We start from the raw sequence: 19,971 nt of genomic DNA, 5'->3' as shown, positions 1-19,971 counted from the left end.
AGAATAAACCTGTGATGCCAATGCAAAGGAGAAAATCACCTCACATAGTCATACGCCAACCTCTCAAACTGTGTAGAACGAGTCCAGGACGAAGGAGTCTGTCTTGTCTTTTAAGGCCTGAGGTTTAAGTCCCCTTATTCGAGTAGGGAGAGTATTGCCACAGTAATGCTGGATAAAATGGGTTATACATAAAGACTTTGATTACTATGAAATACCATTTGTACAAGCTCAGATTTGAATGTGTACAGGGCAGGGAATGGGAATCCATGATATAATCCCAGGTGATGGATTACATCATAACAGAACAAAAAGTTTTAGACCATAGTGACTTTTCCAATACTTGTCGTCTTTGATTTTAAACTAACATTTGATTAAATACTAGAGTTAAAAAATCACACTGATGTTCCACTGTTTCCATTTTATAAATAAGGCATTTTTCCATCATGGATACATTTAAATAGGTTACAAGAGACCAGATTACTCCTTAACCTCCTTAAATTAAGGTCCATTGCATAACCTTCAGATCTTACACTTTTTAGACAGTTTTCAAAATGCAGAAAGTGCTAAGTGGAAGCCATTTCTTATGGAGAAGAAAACTGGATGTGATAATACTGTTGGACTAGAGTGAAGATCAATAATCATTTCATTAATATAATCAATTCATTTATACCTCAGCTGAGCAGAATTAGAAAATGTTTATGGGTGTTTTCCCACACTGATTAAGGATACATAGACAGATAGACAAATTATTAGAGGATGCTTTTGATGCATCCATCTTGGCTTTATGGCCCAACACCACTCAGTTTACATAAAGCTGAAGCAATCCGTGTGCAAAAACAAAACACATGTTCAGCAAAAATGAACAGACATCCCAAGATTCATCTCAATCCTCCATCGAGGCAGTTGGCACGTTGAGTGAGTTTCAGTCATTGGCCTATAATGCTGTTTTTGCTTCTTGAAAAGTTCAATTCTCCAAGAGGTGCCACTCCAGAGGGTTTCATATAGTGGTCCATTGGCCATTGACTCCTAAAGCTCATTTCTTTGCACCACAGGCCAAACCTCTGTGGTTTAACCACACTCACCTCGAGCCCGGCTCTTCTGCCGGCTGATTGGCTGTTAGGTGTGTCAATCAATGATGCTTTCCGTCCGTTCAAAGAGTGGCCAAGATCCGTGAGAATGAAATGATGACGGTGAAAGCGGTCTGGCCCACCCCGAACACCAGGGCTTCAAGAGGAGCCATGTCCTTCCCTGCCACACGGTACACAGCCGCCACTGCCGCACCTGACACAGGACAGATGACAATTATAATACATGAAGACAAACTTTGGTTTCGGCTTGAGAAATTATATTCTGAAAGTGTGTGGTTGCTAGGTGGTTTCTATGCAGTTGCTGAGGTGTCCTGGGTGGTTACTAGACGGTTGCTGAGTGTTAAGGGTGCATGCTAGTAGTGATGTGGCCGAAGCCGAATACTATCCCAGCTAACAATTTTTGGTTCCCAGAACATTCGCAGAACATTAATATTTGGTTCCCAGAACATTCTTTTTTTAAGGTTTGTTTGTGGTTAGCCAGAAAAGTTTTCTCAACGTAAATAGAACGCAAGTTTTTGGTTTTTGAACGTTATTCTAACATTGCTTTAACGTTCCCCTAACATTATTTAAACGCTGTTCTAACGTTCCTCAAACCTCTTTACTCCAATACCATTACCCCAGTTGCAAAATAATAACCTAAAAATAACCTAAAGTTATTTCCCTGCAACGTTCTGGGAACATTATTTTACGGTTGCAAAAATTAAAACCTAAAAAGAGCGTTCCTGGAACGTTATTATTTGGTTCTCAAAAAAATAACCAAACGGGAACCAAATATTAACGTAAGGGGAACGTTCTGTGTTTGCTGGGATGTTTGGAAAGGAAACAACGCATTCTACAAAGCCCCTAAAGGAACATAGTGATGGGAAAAAGATTATAAGGAGATATGTGACAATGACGCTCAGGAATGTTGCACACCAAATCCTCCGACATCGTCCTGTCAGTCATCTCTCCTTGCGATCTTCACATGATAAGTGAAAGCTGATGTACTGTAACTACCGCAATAAGCCTAACAATGTCCCTTTAGGGGCTCCGTAGAATGCATTTTTCATTTTTCATGCCTTTCCGAATTCGGATTTAGGCTTCGGGTACATCTCTAGTTGCTAGGGTGTTGTTACGCAGTTGCTAGGGTGCTCTGTGTGATTGCTATGCAAACCATATATAATTAGTAATTTATACAGTTTAAAATGAAAATTAAACTTGGTGTGAAATTATTTTTCAATTATACTGTAGGTGTTTAGGGAATGGGAAGGCAAAGTTGATAATTAAATTACACATAACCTCCGAGATCTTCAAGTCTACAGAGCCACGAAAGAGCAACATCTGAATGATAAAATCTTCCTCTGGGAAATCCCACGTCTAAAATTGAAATAGAGATGACTGTGACTGTGGTTGTTTGCAAAGTTGATATATTTTAAGCCATAATAATACATCTATAAGGGGCTGCATTCTACACGTTTGTACATTTAAAATCCCAAAACAGTCATAATCTAGCTTGACTATGACTATGTTTTAACTTCTCTCTGACCCTTACAATTAAACAGGCTGTTTTTGCTTCTGTTTTCTTCTATATGTAAATGCTCTTTCTTATGATTGAATACCATCCTCGGATATGAAACGTGTCACAACATGCCCACCATGTTGCTGAAAACTGGAAACATGAGTTGATATATAAATGTGGGTCATCAAATGTTAATAAATAAAAGATTTCCACCAAAAATCACTAGACTGGATATCACTTTAGCCTGCATGGCTCAGCAATTTATGTTCTCTAAGCATACCTCTGACTTAATAAATATTTTAGTGACATGATTCAATGTGTTTGTTTAAAAGCCTGTGTACTGTAGGTTAAAGGCATAGTTCGCCCAAAAATGAAAATTCTGTCATTATTTACTCATCCTCATGTCGTTCCAAACCCATTTTTCATTCATAGTTGACTTTCATTCATCTTCAAAACACAAATGGAGATATTTTTATTGAAATCTGAGAGATTTCTGTCCCTCCATTGACAGCTACGCAACTACCAGCTCATAAAGAGATTGTAAAACTAATCCATATGAATTGAGAGGGTTATTCCAAATTTTTTTAAGAGATACGATCACTTTATATGATTGAATTTAGGCTTTATTTCACATATAAACATTCATCAACTCACACATCAGTTGTGGTAAAGGGAAGCTCCAGCATGTTCGCTTGACGTGCAAGAACCAATGAGGTTCATTCTCGTGTTACGCAGCACGTTTGAGCTTCTGCGAGAACCAATGAGGTTCATTCTCGTGTTACGCAGCACGTTTGAGCTTCTGCGAGAACCAATGAGGTTCATTCTCGTGTTACGCAGCACGTTTGAGCTTCAGCAAGAACCAATGAGGTTCATTCTCGTGTTACGCAGCACATTCGAGCTTCAGCAAGAACCAATGAGGTTCATTCACGTGTTACGCAGCACGTTTGAGCTTCTGTAAGAACCAATGAGGTTCATTCTCGTGTTACGCAGCACGTTTGAGCTTCAGCAAGAACCAATGAGGTTCGTTCTCGTGTTACGCAGCACGTTTGAGCTTCTGTAAGAACCAATGAGGTTCATTCTCGTGTTACGCAGCACGTTTGAGCTTCTGCGAGAACCAATGAGGTTCATTCTCGTGTTACGCAGCACGTTTGAGCTTCAGCAAGAACCAATGAGGTTCATTCTCGTGTAACGCAGCACGTTTGAGCTTCAGCAAGAACCAATGAGGTTCATTCTCGTGTAACGCAGCACGTTTGAGCTTCTGCAAGAACCAATGAGGTTCATTCTCGTGTAACGCAGCACGTTTGAGCTTCTGCAAGAACCAACGAGGTTCATTCACGTGTTACGCAGCACGTTTGAGCTTCAGCAAGAACCAATGAGGTTCGTTCTCGTGTTACGCAGCACGTTTGAGCTTCTGCGAGAACCAATGAGGTTCATTCTCGTGTTACGCAGCACGTTTGAGCTTCTGCGAGAACCAATGAGGTTCATTCTCGTGTAACGCAGCACGTTTGAGCTTCTGCAAGAACCAATGAGGTTCATTCTCGTGTAACGCAGCACGTTTGAGCTTCAGCAAGAACCAATAAGGTTCATTCTCGTGTTACGCAGCACGTTTGAGCTTCAGCAAGAACCAATAAGGTTCATTCTCGTGTTACGCAGCACGTTTGAGCTTCTGCAAGAACCAATGAGGTTCATTCTCGTGTTACGCAGCACGTTTGAGCTTCTGTAAGAACCAATGAGGTTCATTCACGTGTTACGCAGCACGTTTGAGCTTCTGCAAGAACCAATGAGGTTCATTCTCGTGTTACGCAGCACGTTTGAGCTTCTGCAAGAACCAATGAGGTTCATTCTCGTGTTACGCAGCACGTTTGAGCTTCAGCAAGAACCAATGAGGTTCATTCTCGTGTTACGCAGCACGTTTGAGCTTCTGCAAGAACCAATGAGGTTCATTCACGTGTTACGCAGCACGTTTGAGCTTCTGCAAGAACCAATGAGGTTCATTCTCGTGTTACGCAGCACGTTTGAGCTTCTGCAAGAACCAATGAGGTTCATTCACGTGTTACGCAGCACGTTTGAGCTTCTGCAAGAACCAATGAGGTTCATTCTCGTGTTACGCAGCACGTTTGAGCTTCTGTAAGAACCAATGAGGTTCATTCTCGTGTTACGCAGCACGTTTGAGCTTCTGCAAGAACCAATGAGGTTCATTCTCATGTTACGCAGCACGTTTGAGCTCCTGCAAGAACCAATGAGGTTCATTCACGTGTTACGCAGCACGTTTGAGCTTCTGCAAGAACCAATGAGGTTCATTCACGTGTTACGCAGCACGTTTGAGCTTCTGTAAGAACCAATGAGGTTCATTCTCGTGTTACGCAGCACGTTTGAGCTTCAGCAAGAACCAATGAGGTTCGTTCTCGTGTTACGCAGCACGTTTGAGCTCCTGCAAGAACCAATGAGGTTCATTCACGTGTTACGCAGCACGTTTGAGCTTCTGTAAGAACCAATGAGGTTCGTTCTCGTGTTACGCAGCACGTTTGAGCTCCTGCAAGAACCAATGAGGTTCATTCACGTGTTACGCAGCACGTTTGAGCTTCTGTAAGAACCAATGAGGTTCATTCTCGTGTTACGCAGCACGTTTGAGCTTCAGCAAGAACCAATGAGGTTCGTTCTCGTGTTACGCAGCACGTTTGAGCTCCTGCAAGAACCAATGAGGTTCGTTCTCGTGTTACGCAGCACGTTTGAGCTTCTGTAAGAACCAATGAGGTTCATTCTCGTGTTACGCAGCACGTTTGAGCTTCTGCAAGAACCAATGAGGTTCATTCTCGTGTTACGCAGCACGTTTGAGCTTCTGCAAGAACCAATGAGGTTCATTCTCGTGTTACGCAGCACGTTTGAGCTTCTGCAAGAACCAATGAGGTTCATTCACGTGTTACGCAGCACGTTTGAGCTTCTGCAAGAACCAATGAGGTTCATTCTCGTGTTACGCAGCACGTTTGAGCTCCTGCAAGAACCAATGAGGTTCATTCACGTGTTACGCAGCACGTTTGAGCTCCTGCAAGAACCAATGAGGTTCATTCTCGTGTTACGCAGCACGTTTGAGCTTCTGCAAGAACCAATGAGGTTCATTCTCGTGTTACGCAGCACGTTTGAGCTTCTGCAAGAACCAATGAGGTTCATTCTCGTGTTACGCAGCACGTTTGAGCTTCTGCGAGAACCAATGAGGTTCATTCTCGTGTTGCGCAGCACGTTTGAGCTCCTGCAAGAACCAATGAGGTTCATTCACGTGTTACGCAGCACGCTTGAGCTTCAGCAAGAACCAATGAGGTTCGTTCTCGTGTTACGCAGCACGTTTGAGCTTCTGTAAGAACCAATGAGGTTCATTCTCGTGTTACGCAGCACGTTTGAGCTTCAGCAAGAACCAATGAGGTTCGTTCTCGTGTTACGCAGCACGTTTGAGCTTCTGTAAGAACCAATGAGGTTCATTCACGTGTTACGCAGCACGTTTGAGCTTCAGCAAGAACCAATGAGGTTCGTTCTCGTGTTACGCAGCACGTTTGAGCTTCTGTAAGAACCAATGAGGTTCATTCTCGTGTTACGCAGCACGTTTGAGCTTCTGCAAGAACCAATGAGGTTCATTCTCGTGTTACGCAGCACGTTTGAGCTTCTGCAAGAACCAATGAGGTTCATTCTTGTGTTACGCAGCACGTTTGAGCTTCTGCAAGAACCAATGAGGTTCATTCTCGTGTTACGCAGCACGTTTGAGCTTCTGCAAGAACCAATGAGGTTCATTCTCGTGTTACGCAGCACGTTTGAGCTTCTGCAAGAACCAATGAGGTTCATTCTCGCGTTACGCAGCACGTTTGAGCTTCTGTAAGAACCAATGAGGTTCATTCTCGTGTTACGCAGCACGTTTGAGCTTCTGCAAGAGGTTTGTTCTCGCGTGTCAAGCAGGTTCCTTTGAGCTTATGTTTATGTTCGCTAATCAATGTTTAGCTCTCAGATTTCATTAAAAAGATATTCATTTGTGTTTCGAAGATGAACAAAAAACTAATGGGTTTGGAATGACATGAGGGTGAGTAATCATTTTTGGGTAAATTAACCCTTTAATGTATACAGAATGTATATTAATATTAATGTTTATGGCTGTGTGTGAGCTACTCACACAGCGATATACATTAATATTCATATACATACGGTATACATTAAAGGGTTAATAACCCTTTAAAAAATTGTCATCAATTACACACACACACACACACACACACACATATTAACTAGGGCTGGGACTCGATTAAAAAAATTAATCTAATTAATTAGAGGCTTTGTAATTAATTAATCGAAATTAATCGCATTTTAATCGCATAAATATTTGACCTGAGAACTGTGAGAAGTCATTTTTTTCACATGGATTTTTAGTATACCATTGAATAATGACTGCATACATAAGCTTAAGCAACAAAATATTGTTTATTTTTGTTCAACCAAGTCCAGCAGACCAGTGCAATTTTTGCCATTAAGTGTAGCAATAGCATATTGCAACAAAATAGCATATTGCTACACTACACTAATAGCACTACACTAATAGCCATAATAGCCATTAAGTGTAGCAATAGCATATTGCAACAAAATAGCATATTGCTAGACTACACTAATAGCAATAGCGAATTCCTTGTTGCATAGCTTGCACACAACCATGCTCTTATCGACGCGTCCATCCGTTCGTTTTTTGTAACAACATTTCCCAGCCACCGGCCAACCAAAGCGATCTCGTCAGCTTCTTCGTCATGAACGCTAGTTGGTGCGCCAGTATAATCGGTCCGCCGAAACTCATCCAGTGAGAAACGTTCCGCGGTGCAAAAATAAGTGCGATTAAAAATAATTTTTTGTGTAATTAATTAACGCGTTAAAGTGTGTAATTAATTAATCTTAATTAACGCGTTAAAGTCCCGGCCCTAATATTAACTGACTAAATGTTTCTGTCACTATCTTTCTCTCTCTCTCTCTCTCTCTCGGCCAGATCCATATTAATATTAAAGCAGACCTCTGGGAATGGGCACTTCGGCATAGGGTTATTTTTGAATCAAACTACATTTGTGCTAGACTGGAGAACAGCTAACAGCTATAGTTCATTGACACCCAGCCCGACTAGACAATGTCCCAAAACATATTCCATTCTAATGCATTTTATCAGTCACAGATAGATACTCTCTAGAAACCACACAGAACACATCAGCAACTGCATAGCAACACCCCAGCAACCTTCCAGAACACACTAGCATCAAGGCGGTGAACTTTGCATGAGAAAATGTAAAAACTTAGTTGGATCAGAAACATTTCCCAGTCTCACGGTGACTTGATTACAACAGCACAATTGTGCGTTAATGAATCATGCACAAAAAGACCATGCACATTTATTCATTTGAAGTTCATGTTGTGTTCGAGAACATGCACACTTGACTTAATGTGCTAATATTGTCCGATAAGAAGAGCAGAAGTGTGTGAGTACTGACTGGTGATGACCCCTCCGGTGAGCGAGGCCAGGAAGCCCACGCTGATGAGCACCAGTGTGATGAGCCGTCCTCTCTTATGACGCTGCAGCGTCACACACATCAGCAGACCCACGGCGCTGTGAACCAACAGAGAGGAGAATAGACACCACAGGAACACCCAGTACCACATTTCTGCAGAGAAAACACACACAGAGAAAGAGAGAGAGAGCTGCATTAGCTGCATTTTATTCAGGAAGCACATGCATGAATGTGTCAGATGCATGGTCATAAAATTGTATTTAAAATGTTTAACTTTTGGCTGTTCAATTCAAGAATGAGTCAGTTGAGTCAAAAGATACAAACAGTTGATTCTGGATGCATATTGTGCACAGTAAACATAAATCATTTTGCAAAAGTAGAATAGTAATTTGTGCATGTTTTTTTCTTTAAAAAGTTCTGCTTCCTGCTTCTTGAGTGAAGAGGAACTACAATGTGTTAAAGAAACACTAACACAGTTCTGCAACACACTTTATGTCTATTTATTAAAGTTAACAGATTCCAACAGTTTTTTGTTATATCACATTAATCTGTCATTTATTCGAATTACTTTTAAAAAATCCCTTTTATGTGACTTTATTGTTTCACCCTCATCCCACACCCAGACTTTCCAAGTATATTTGATTATACACAAATTATGACTGTCACCAGCAATTTTCCCACTAATATAATCTATGACTTTAAAGGTAGTGTACTTGGTTACCAAGGAGAAGAGCAGGAGATGAAGACAAAGGTTAAATTTTGTTCTTTCGCACTTTCTACTTATCAAACAATCATGAAAAAAATGCATCACAGTTTCCACCAAAATAGGAAGCAACACAACTGATTTCAACATTGATAATAATAAGACATTTTTCTTGAGCAGCAAATCATCATATTAGAATGATTTCTGAAGGATCATGTGACTCTGAAGACTGGAGTAATGATGCTGAAAATTTTGCTTTGATCACAGGAATAAATTACATTTCAAAAATGTAAAATCGTTATTTTAAATTGGAAAAATATTTCATAATATTACTGTTTTGACTGTATTTTTTTAATCAAATAAGCCTTGGTAAGCAGAAGAGACAAGAATCCATAAAAAAATCTATGTCCCGTGATTCCTACCACACGTACCGTAACAGTAATGAGGTAAAAAAGCAAATATCACCTGTAATTTTTTTTTTGTCATTTCCAATCAAGCTGTAATTTTGTCAAGTTACGCAAAAAAAGCCTGAAAATATAATTAATTGTGTGTGTGTAGGAATGCTGGAATTGAAATTTGCCACAGCAAGACAAATGAATGAGTCAGTCCAAAATGTTTCAAATGTGATTTCCACCACATAATATTATTAAACACAATTTCAGATGTGGTGCACCTGGCACATGACATTTGTTGGCAAATAATAATAATAATAATAAATCAGTGGGGAAATACATCTACTATGATGTATGGATATGCACACTTGGAACAAAGTAAATTAAATAAACAAAAATTGTATAAATGTTCACAAGACCATGCTCATGAAGAAATGCTTGTGAGAGTCTCCAGTCAGAACCCATCTTAACCGAGCAGAACACATTGTACTTACAACAGTGAACCTCGATAAATACTCTCCCGCTATCACCAACCTCGCTTTCTCATAAACTGTCTGGTCCACTTTCATAAACTCTCTCTCTTTAACACTCCATTTACGTCTCTCAGTCCTCCATTGGCTTGGAGACAGGTATTATTTAAGTGCCTAGTCCACACAGATCAGAGGAGAGTACATGGACAGTCTGTCTCCACTGAGAGAATCAGACGGCTCCGGATCGTTCCAGAAGACGCCATGACATGGACGAGCATCTTTGCTCAACAACATAACTGATTATCAAACTGCTGTTGTCATGAACTCTGGGAAATGCAGCTCCACATAATGCTGGAGAAACCAACACGCTCGGGCAGAAATACTGCTGACAGCTTTAATTTAACATGTCAAAGCAAACGCGTCAAATAACCAACTGCATAGTTGCACATGGAACGCTGTATAGTGCTGATCAGAGCGTTTGTACCCTGAAGCATGAAGAGACGTTGTGCCATTAACACCCTGTGTTCATTCAGCACAGAAATGAATTTTCAGCATCATTCCTCCAGTCTTCAGTGTCACATGATCCTTCAAATCATTCTAATATGCTGATTTGCTGCTCAAGAAACATTTCTGATCATTATAAATGAGGAAAACCATTTTTGCTGCTTAACATTTCTGTGGAAACTGTGAAACACTACTGTCCAATAGTTTGGAGTATGTTTTTTGAAAGAAATTAATACCTTTATTCAGCAAGGACACAAAAAAATCTACAAAAATATGAAGCAGCAAAACATGTTTTCGATATATAAATTGTTTCTTGAGCAACTCAAGCATATTCTCAGCTTATTAGAATGATTTTTCACACACACACACACACACACACACACACACACACACACACACACACACACACACACACACACACACACACACACACACACACACACACACACACACACACACACACACACACACACACACACACACACATGTTGTGTTTTCATGTTTTATGGGGACTTTCCATAGACATAATGATTTTTATACTGTACAGACTGTATATTCTATTCCCTTACACTAACCCTATCCCTAAACCTACCCATCACAGGAAACATTCTGCATTTTTACATTTTCAAACAACATCACTTAGTATGATTTATAAGCTGATTTCCTCATGGGGACCAAAAAATGTCCCCACACGAACAAGGATTTCGGATATTGCCATCCTTGTGGGGACATTTTGTCCCCATAACGTAGGGTTTACCAGGCCACACACACACACACACACACACACACACACACACAGTATGTATATATATATATATGGTCTGTCTAAAGATTCTGATTTAATTTAATGCACAGGTAGGTTCAAGTCAGTTTAATCACCATTCTATATTAATGCGCTGCTTTCATTATTTTATAAATATTAATAAATTAACTTTGCTACTGAATCGCCAGATTATATTACTCAGCAAGGACGTTGTAGTTTTTTTAAATAATTAAACTCACAGCTTCATTCCTAGAAGACAGACACTGCAAAGATGCAGGTAATTCACACACACACACTAACACACACATCTCTCTCTCTCTATATTTATTTGAATGAATCTCTCACGATAGGCTGATTTATTCAAATAAATGTTATAATTTAATCAAATAAATGTAACCTTTCCGCGCTACTTTATCTCTGTGTCTGATTTAAAGCTGACAGACAGAATGCTAGATCTAATAAGTGGTAGCTGATATATACTGTACTGTATATTCTCTGTGCATTAGATCATGAGTGACATGTGAAGGTCAAGTATGATAACCTATACTGTATTTAAACCAACCAAGTAAGTGCACACACATTAGGAGTAGTGAACACACACACAGTAAACCATGGACAGCCCTTTTTGCTGTGGCGCTCGGGGAGCGATTGGGTGTTAGGTGCCTTGTTCAAGGTCAAGGTCCTGTCATTTCCTGCAGGTATTGAGAATCGAACCCGCAACCTTTGAGTTACCAGTCTGACTCACTAACCATTAGGCCATGACTAACAGTCATGAGTCATGAACTGACACAAACACAATGTATTGATTAAGCTATAAGCTGCCGCTCACATGCTAAGTGAGACGTAACGTCCAGACAGAGAAGGCTTTTGTGCTGGAGGTCTGTAAACACACACACACACACACACTGTTATCAGTAAACTGAGCCAGACTGGGCAGAAAAGCGTCAGATCATCCATGCTGTGCCAGGAACACTGCTGCAGTTCTGAGGTGAGGTGGCAATGCCTAACAAAAAGCACCGAGAACACACAAATACTGAGACAATTTAGCAATGCGATGCAGGAAAACAGACACTTTAGCCCAAATCTGCTGGAAGAGAGAGAGAGTGAAAAAGACTTAAACACAGAGATATAGAAGGTATAAAACTGAATGATGCTGATGGAAAGTATTCCTTCAATGAACTACTGACCCACATTGCCAGTTACTACAGAGAGACACTCATTTTTACCTACAAATGCATGTAACACTATTAAACTATGAAGAACCAAACAGAAGTAAACACTGAACAGAAACGCGTGACAGGTTATGATAGGTTACTCTAACAACATAGATCATCAGGACATATTTTGAAGGTCATATTGTCAAAACAAGAGGGCGGGGTCAATGTAAAGCGTTTGGCTTGTGAAAGGCCTCTTTGAACACCCTGGGTTTTCGTCGTGTCAACAAAGCAGTTTCCGGGGTGACAAGAGCCTCTTTTGTCAGGGTGTCAATGGTCATAGTCAGTGACAATGTTCCACAACATCAGCACAGGACAAACAGACCAAATTCATATTTCAATTAAGCGAGCACACATAAACAAACATGCTATAACCTAGCGCTATCTAACTCTGTGGCGAACCACAATAAACCTAGCCAAATGCTAAACGAGATAAAGATCACCAAACAAGAAGTAGCAAAGTTGTCATGCAAACCTACTGCTAACAGGGTTTAAACTTTTAATGAAAGCATTAAGTTTCTACTTCCACACAGGAAACTCAATAGCTGCATACTGAGATAATTACAACTTCATTGGGGGTATAACGGATGTTTCTATGTTGGTTTTGATATCACTGGGAGATCGTATTATAAACAGTCTGGCAGACGATAAAATGGCACACAAAAAAAATACAGACTTGCTCTAAAAAAAGAATCACCCACAACCCCTAATGTTGTGACCGAGTATTTCCACAGGAAACCAGAAGTATATATTCTTGAAATACGCATTAACGTGTTTAAAAAAAAAAAAAAATTTAATACTTTAATTCAGCAAGGATGAAGCATTAAATTAAACAAAATGTTTCTTTTTTTTAAATACTCATCAAAGAATCCTGAAAAAAGTCACATTTTAACATTGTTAACAATCAGAAATGTTTCTTGAGCAGCAATTCAGCATATTAGAATGATTTCTGAAGGATCATGTGACACTGAAAACCAATGTTTATAAGAACACACTGTTTACCCAAAGGCACAAACAACTGCTAAGTAGGCAGAACTCTGTCTCCTTCATAAACAGCAGAAGGAAATGAAATGACAAAATAGGCTTGTTTCACTGACCAAAACAGGAAACACCATTAACTCTCCTCTCGAGTCATAATCTCCCTACGTTCTCTTTGAGTCTCTGTGCTTCTGCACCTGTGCTGTTCCTTCGTCATCACAAAGAGCCATGTCTCCTGCGTAACACATCTGAACACAGCTGTCTCTGTCAGCAGTGGAGGGGCTGAGGTTCATGTTCTAACCAATGCTGAGGTGCCACCTCATCCCATCACGTTCTTCAGCCAAAAATCAATATATTGTCTCATTATTTACAATTATGCAGTTGAACAAATAAATGTATGGTATTTTCATGGTGCTTTTTTGGTTACTCTACCCTGTTTTCTTTTTCAACTAGTCAATTTAGTGAGTTTTGGACTGCTAGTCAGTCACTAAATAATGCTCTTTCTGTTATCTGACAGAAAATATGTAAATGGGAACAGCTTTTATTGGACATGCGGCTATATATTGTATTAAAATACAGTATATGAGCACGGATTGAGAGTAAACGGATGTAAAGACAGTTGCCGCATTACGTCATCTAGCGTTATTAAGATACTTTTTGAGCACTGTTGGAATGACACAAGGGTGGGTGAGTAATAAATGACTTTTTTTTTATTCATGAGTGAATTATTTGCTATCTCACATGCTACCCGTCCTGCAATTCTCTCTCAAGTTGCATCATGTGTTGCGTCATGCCAGATGTCCACAAGACTGCAAAAATTATAATCTGGGCAAATCTCGGAAGTGAAAGGACGGGTGTGTGTCATGTGCCTCATGCACCGTAAAACCGGCGTACACTTGTTCCCTAGAAATGCTTCATGCTGCCTTCCAGTCACATTCACTTACCTGCTGTGGTCTGGCTTTTATATTACATCACATTGTTCACCCAGACTTTTGCTTCAGGACCCAGATTTTACATCAAGTGACCCAACAAAATACAAAAACTCTATCGCACAAATGTAACAAGATATTTAAAAAATGGACTGTACGTATATATATATATATATATATATATATATATATGGACGGTATATATACAGGTCCTTCTCAAAAAATTAGCATATTCTGATAAAGTTAATTATTTTCCATAATGTAATGATAAAAATTAAACTTTCATATATTTTAGATTCATTGCACACCAACTGAAACATTTCAGGTCTTTTATTGTTTTAATACTGATGATTTTGACATACAGCTCATGAAAACCCAAAATTCCTATCTCAAAAAATTAGCATATCATGAAAAGGGTCTCTAAACGAGCTATTAACCTAATCATCTGAATCAACTAATTAACTCTAAACACCTGCAAAAGATTCCTGAGGCTTTTAAAAACTCCCAGCCTGTTTCATTACTCAAAACTGCAATCATGTGTAAGACTGCCGACCTGACTGCTGTCCAGAAGGCCATCATTGACACCCTCAAGCAAGAGGGTAAGACAGAAAGAAATTTCTGAACAAATAGGCTGTTCCCAGAGTGCTGTATCAAGGCACCTCAGTGGGAAGTCTGTGGGAAGGAAAAAGTGTGGCAAAAAACGCTGCACAACGAGAAGAGGTGACCGGACCCTGAGGAAGATTGTGGAGAAGGACCGATTCCAGACCTTGGGGGACCTGCGGAAGCAGTGGACTGAGTCTGGAGTAGACACATCCAGAGCCACCGTGCACAGGCGTGTGCAGGAAATGGGCTACAGGTGCCGCATTCCCCAGGTCAAGCCACTTTTGAACCAGAAACAGCGGCAGAAGCGCCTGACCTGGGCTACAGAGAAGCAGCACTGGACTGTTGCTCAGTGGTCCAAAGTACTTTTTTCGGATGAAAGCAAATTTTGCATGTCATTCGGAAATCAAGGTGCCAGAGTCTGGTGGAAGACTGGGGAGAAGGAAATGCCAAAATGCCAGAAGTCCAGTGTCAAGTACCCACAGTCAGTGATGGTCTGGGGTGCCATGTCAGCTGCTGGTGTTGGTGCACTGTGTTTTATCAAGGGCAGGGTCAATGCAGCTAGCTATCAGGAGATTTTGGAGCACTTCATGCTTCCATCTGCTGAAAAGCTTTATGGAGATGAAGATTTCATTTTTCAGCACGACCTGGCACCTGCTCACAGTGCCAAAACCACTGGTAAATGGTTTACTGACCATGGTATTACTGTGCTCAATTGGCCTGCCAGCTCTCCTGACCTGAACCCCATAGAGAATCTGTGGGATATTGTGAAGAGAAAGTTGAGAGACGCAAGACCCAACACTCTGGATGAGCTTAAGGCCGCTATCGAAACATCCTGGGCCTCCATAACACCTCAGCAGTGCCACAGGCTGATTGCCTCCATGCCACGCCGCATTGAAGCAGTCATTTCTGCGAAAGGATTCCCGATCAAGTATTGACTATTGAGTGCATAACTGAACATAATTATTTGAAGGTTGACTTTATTTTTTGTATTAAAAACACTTATTTTATTGGTCGGATGAAATATGCTAATTTTTTTAGACAGGAATTTTGGGTTTTCATGAGCTGTATGCCAAAATCATCAGTATTAAAACAATAAAAGACCTGAAATATTTCAGTTGGTGTGCAATGAATCTTAAATATATAAAAGTTTAATTTTTATCATTACATTATGGAAAATAATGAACTTTATCACAATATGCAAATTTTTTGAGAAGGACCTGTATTATATATGTGTGTGTGTGTGTATGTGGAATAGAAATCTTTTGTAACATTATAAATGTATAGTAATTATTATATGTGTATAGTCGTGGTTTTATACACTTTTTGGGTCATAATAACCAGTCTATGGTCATAACTCACCAATTAAGAAGCACTGCAATCAGTCAAAAACAAATCATAACATCCGTTTCATATACACAACAAAATCATTTAAGGAAAGGAAAATATTATTGCTGTGGTTTTTCCATGGAAGGTTACACCCTTGTCAATGAATAGATGTTTTTACACAGTATTCGTAGCCTGGTCTCATGTCACACAATCTACAAGGCAAGACTGTATAATGCTGCACAACAGAAGCCCATGAGCACAGTATCATGTGGAGACCAATATGGTGAAGGTAATTACTAATGATTACTCCACTACACGGGCCGAGAGCCGCCAGAAACGATGCAATGACTCAAGATTAACTAAAGATTGATGGGTGGCACGATGCTTTTTAGAGGTTCACATCGGACTGGCTGAATGCATTAGAGCACTACGGTCTACGGCTTTTACATCTAATACACAAAAACAGACATCTCACAGTCAGGTGCATGGGGAACTATTCTTACTATAACACATACTATAGTTATTGGGATATCAAAAAAAGTAAATTTTTTGGACACGGTGCCATGGTAAAACTATAATTCAGACACAACTATGATGGTAATACCATGATGGTATTTATTGAAATACTGTACTAAAAATAAATAAAAATTAATAAACAAAAAAGTATCACAATATATGAAAATTATACATAGGCTTCCTTGATACCGAATGATTACCATGTTATAGCATGTTATTTGCCACAACAACAAAAATGCTACCCTTACGAAAAGTACTTTGGCAATACCATTACCGTGTTTTCTGAACATGTTCCAAGATAAAATCATATTTTTCCCATATTTACCATGGTCTTCTTCACTATGATGTTTTATATATAGGCAGGCTATCAAAGCAGACTGCACACACACGATGCCACGATGTATAGTATAGTTCACTGGCAATACACACTTCCTATTATATTAAGTACTGTCTGCATGCAATACTATACATGATGCATTATTAATTTAGCATGTAAGCACAGAGTAGGCTATACAGTGTGATGTGAAGTGTGACCTTGTTCAGATGGGATGCGCACAGCTGCTCGTGTTCCTGCCGGTACAATAGACTGACCGGTGTGTGTGGAGAGGCGTGTGCGCGCGTCTGGATGACACACATGAACCCGTTTCACCCGATCTTTCTCCTCTCGTGAACGTACCTGTGAAGTGCTGTAGGGTCGGTACCGTGCCCTGGACCCACAGGCTGAGCACTTGCTGCACCGATAGATTAATGGAATAATCCTTATTCATTTTCGCGCTGGGCGGCTGGAGCACGGCCCTCTTGCTCAGATATCTGACCGAGGATGGGGGACACATGGAGCCGGTTCACCGGGGCCGCGGCTCGCTGGAGGAGGATGGCGGAGCGCCGGTCCGTCTGATCAGCTGCTGCTCAGGGGCCATGATGGGTACGGCTGACACACACACGCACACGCACACACACACACACACACTCTCTCTCTCTCACTCACCACACACATTCACATACACGCGCACACGCGCACACACACACCAGCAGCGCTTCTGGATGGCCCTTAAAGGCGCAGCGCTCTTAAAGGGAGGTGAACATCACATTTTACACTACGATCAAATACAGAAGTTTATGAATGAATGATAACATTTTTTTTTACTTAATTCAGCTATATATATATATATAGGCTATAGTTAAACTAACTATTAAATAGTACTACTATCATTTTAGTAATTTAAGCAATATTAAATAATGTAACAACAATAGTAACTGTTGTTGTTAATAATAATAATAATGCTTTGATTAGGCATAGATAATTAAGTTAAACCAAATGCTATACAATTTGTATATTTAAATGGCAATTATATAAAATATGAAATAAATACGACTACTACTACTACTACTACAAGCCTAATAATATTAGCAATTTCTGCAAAATTAAATAACAATAATATTAATAAAAAACAATAATAATTGTTATTGTGGTTATTAATATTATTATATAATAGGATAATAATAATAACGCTTTAAGTTAAGTTAAACCAGATTCTATATAAAATAATATGAATTTGTATATTTAAATATCAATTAAATATTAAATATTACATAGGCCTACTTATTATTATTACTGCTAATAATAATAACAACAACAACACTAATAAATTAATAATAATGATTTGATTACATACAACTTATTGATATATTATGTGATTTGATTTTTATTACATAAGCTGCTATACTACTACTACATTAATAATCTTCATCATCATCATCATCTACACTCACCGGCCACTTTATTAGGTACCCCATGCTAGTAACGGGTTGGACCCCCTTTTGCCTTCAGAACTGCCTCAATTCTTCGTGGCATAGATTCAACAAGGTGCTGGAAGCATTCCTCAGGGAGTTTGGTCCATATTGACATGATGGCATCACACAGTTGCCGCAGATTTGTCGGCTGCACATCCATGATGCGAATCTCCCGTTCCACCACATCCCAAAGATGCTCTATTGGGTTGAGATCTGGTGACTGTGGAGGCCATTTTAGTACAGTGAACTCATTGTCATGTTCAAGAAACCAATTTGAAATGATTAGAGCTTTGTGACATGGTGGAAGTAGCCATCAGAGGATGGGTACATGGTGGCCATAAAGGGATGGACATGGTCAGAAACAATGCTCAGGTAGGCCGTGGCATTTAAACGATGCCCAATTGGCACTAAGGGGCCTAAAGTGTGCCAGGAAAACATCCCCCACACCATTACACCACCACCACCAGCCTGCACAGTGGTAACAAGGCATGATGGTTCCATGTTCTCATTCTGTTTACGCCAAATTCTGACTCTAACATCTGAATGTCTCAACAGAAATCGAGACTCATCAGACCAGGCAACATTTTTCCAGTCTTCAACTGTTCAATTTTGGTGAGCTCTTGCAAATTGTAGCCTCTTTTTCCTATTTGTAGTGGAGATGAGTGGTACCCGGTGGGGTCTTCTGCTGTTGTAGCCCATCCGCCTCAAGGTTGTGCGTGTTGTGGCTTCACAAATGCTTTGCTGCATACCTCGGTTGTAACGAGTGGTTATTTCAGTCACTGTTGCCCTTCTATCAGCTCGAACCAGTCTGGCCATTCTCCTCTGACCTCTGGCATCAACAAGGCATTTCCGCCCACAGAACTGCCGCTCACTGGATGTTTTTTCTTTTTCGGACCATTCTCTGTAAACCCTAGAGATGGTTGTGCGTGAAAATCCCAGTAGATTAGCAGTTTCTGAAATACTCAGACCAGCCCTTCTGGCACCAACAATCATCACCTTTCTTCCCCATACTGATGCTCGATTTGAACTGCAGGAGATTGTCTTGACCATGTCTACATGCCTAAATGCACTGAGTTGCCGCCATGTGATTGGCTGCTTAGAAATTAAGTGTTAACGAGCAGTTGGACAGGTGTACCTAATAAAGTGGCCGGTGAGTGTACAATATTTTCTAGTCTTGCCTCCTCTTACTGAGTGAGAAAAGTTGTTGCTATTATGGAACATTTTTCCCAAATAAAACCAATCCATTTTTTGGAAACATACTAAGTATAGATTTAAATGCTATCTAAGTGTAGACGTTAAGAAGTAATATTAATGTCTGAGCATTTCCTAAATAAATTGAAGATGCTTTCTTAAGCTCCAGGACAATGAAGTAAATTCCCAGAACAGGTTCATGGAGTCGGATTAAAACGTAAATATGAGATTTTCAGTGACATAAGCGGAGCAGCTTTGTTCCTCAAACACACACCCTGATCATTTTCCCACTATTTATCGGCCTGACATTTGAGCCTACACTTGTTGTATTACCTTTCAAACCCAAACCTCTCCTCATTGTAAAAACGCTCCATTGTAGGAACAATATGAAATGATGTCTGAATCGCAGGTCACGTGAGGAGCCCAGAACACACACCAAAGGACTGGATGGATTAGTTTGAAGGCAAACACCTGACACATGATCAG

General features: G+C 40.0%; 1 protein-coding gene across 1 annotated transcript; it reads right to left on the bottom strand.

Moving 5' to 3' along the window:
- Positions 1-700: 700 nt before the first annotated feature.
- tmem170b (transmembrane protein 170B) lies at positions 701-17,482 on the bottom strand. The gene is made up of 3 exons (XM_056232739.1): positions 17,180-17,482; positions 8,088-8,258; positions 701-1,281 (listed from the first exon to the last, which is right to left on the bottom strand). Exons 1-3 carry the CDS (start codon positions 17,334-17,336, stop codon positions 1,151-1,153), a joined length of 459 nt encoding a protein of 152 aa, XP_056088714.1. The 5' UTR covers positions 17,337-17,482; the 3' UTR covers positions 701-1,150.
- Positions 17,483-19,971: the final 2,489 nt, after the last annotated feature.

This window comes from Rhinichthys klamathensis, unplaced genomic scaffold (genome assembly GCF_029890125.1).
Source record: "Rhinichthys klamathensis goyatoka isolate OS25496 unplaced genomic scaffold, OSU_Roscu_1.1 h1tg000354l_1, whole genome shotgun sequence".
NCBI lineage: Eukaryota > Metazoa > Chordata > Actinopteri > Cypriniformes > Leuciscidae > Rhinichthys > Rhinichthys klamathensis.
This window is presented reverse-complemented; position numbering and strand designations above follow the sequence as displayed.

What these genes read in the sequence shown, in the direction of transcription:
- tmem170b (XM_056232739.1), bottom strand. Translation starts at nt 17,336, where the DNA reads ATGTGTCCCCCATCCTCGGTCAGATATCTGAGCAAGAGGGCCGTGCTC. An exon ending in GACCCTACAGCACTTCACAG is followed by an intron (nt 8,259 to 17,179) that starts GTACGTTCACGA and finishes TTTTCTCTGCAG; the next exon opens with AAATGTGGTACTGGGTGTTC. An exon ending in CACCGGAGGGGTCATCACCA is followed by an intron (nt 1,282 to 8,087) that starts GTCAGTACTCAC and finishes GTCCTGTGTCAG; the next exon opens with GTGCGGCAGTGGCGGCTGTG.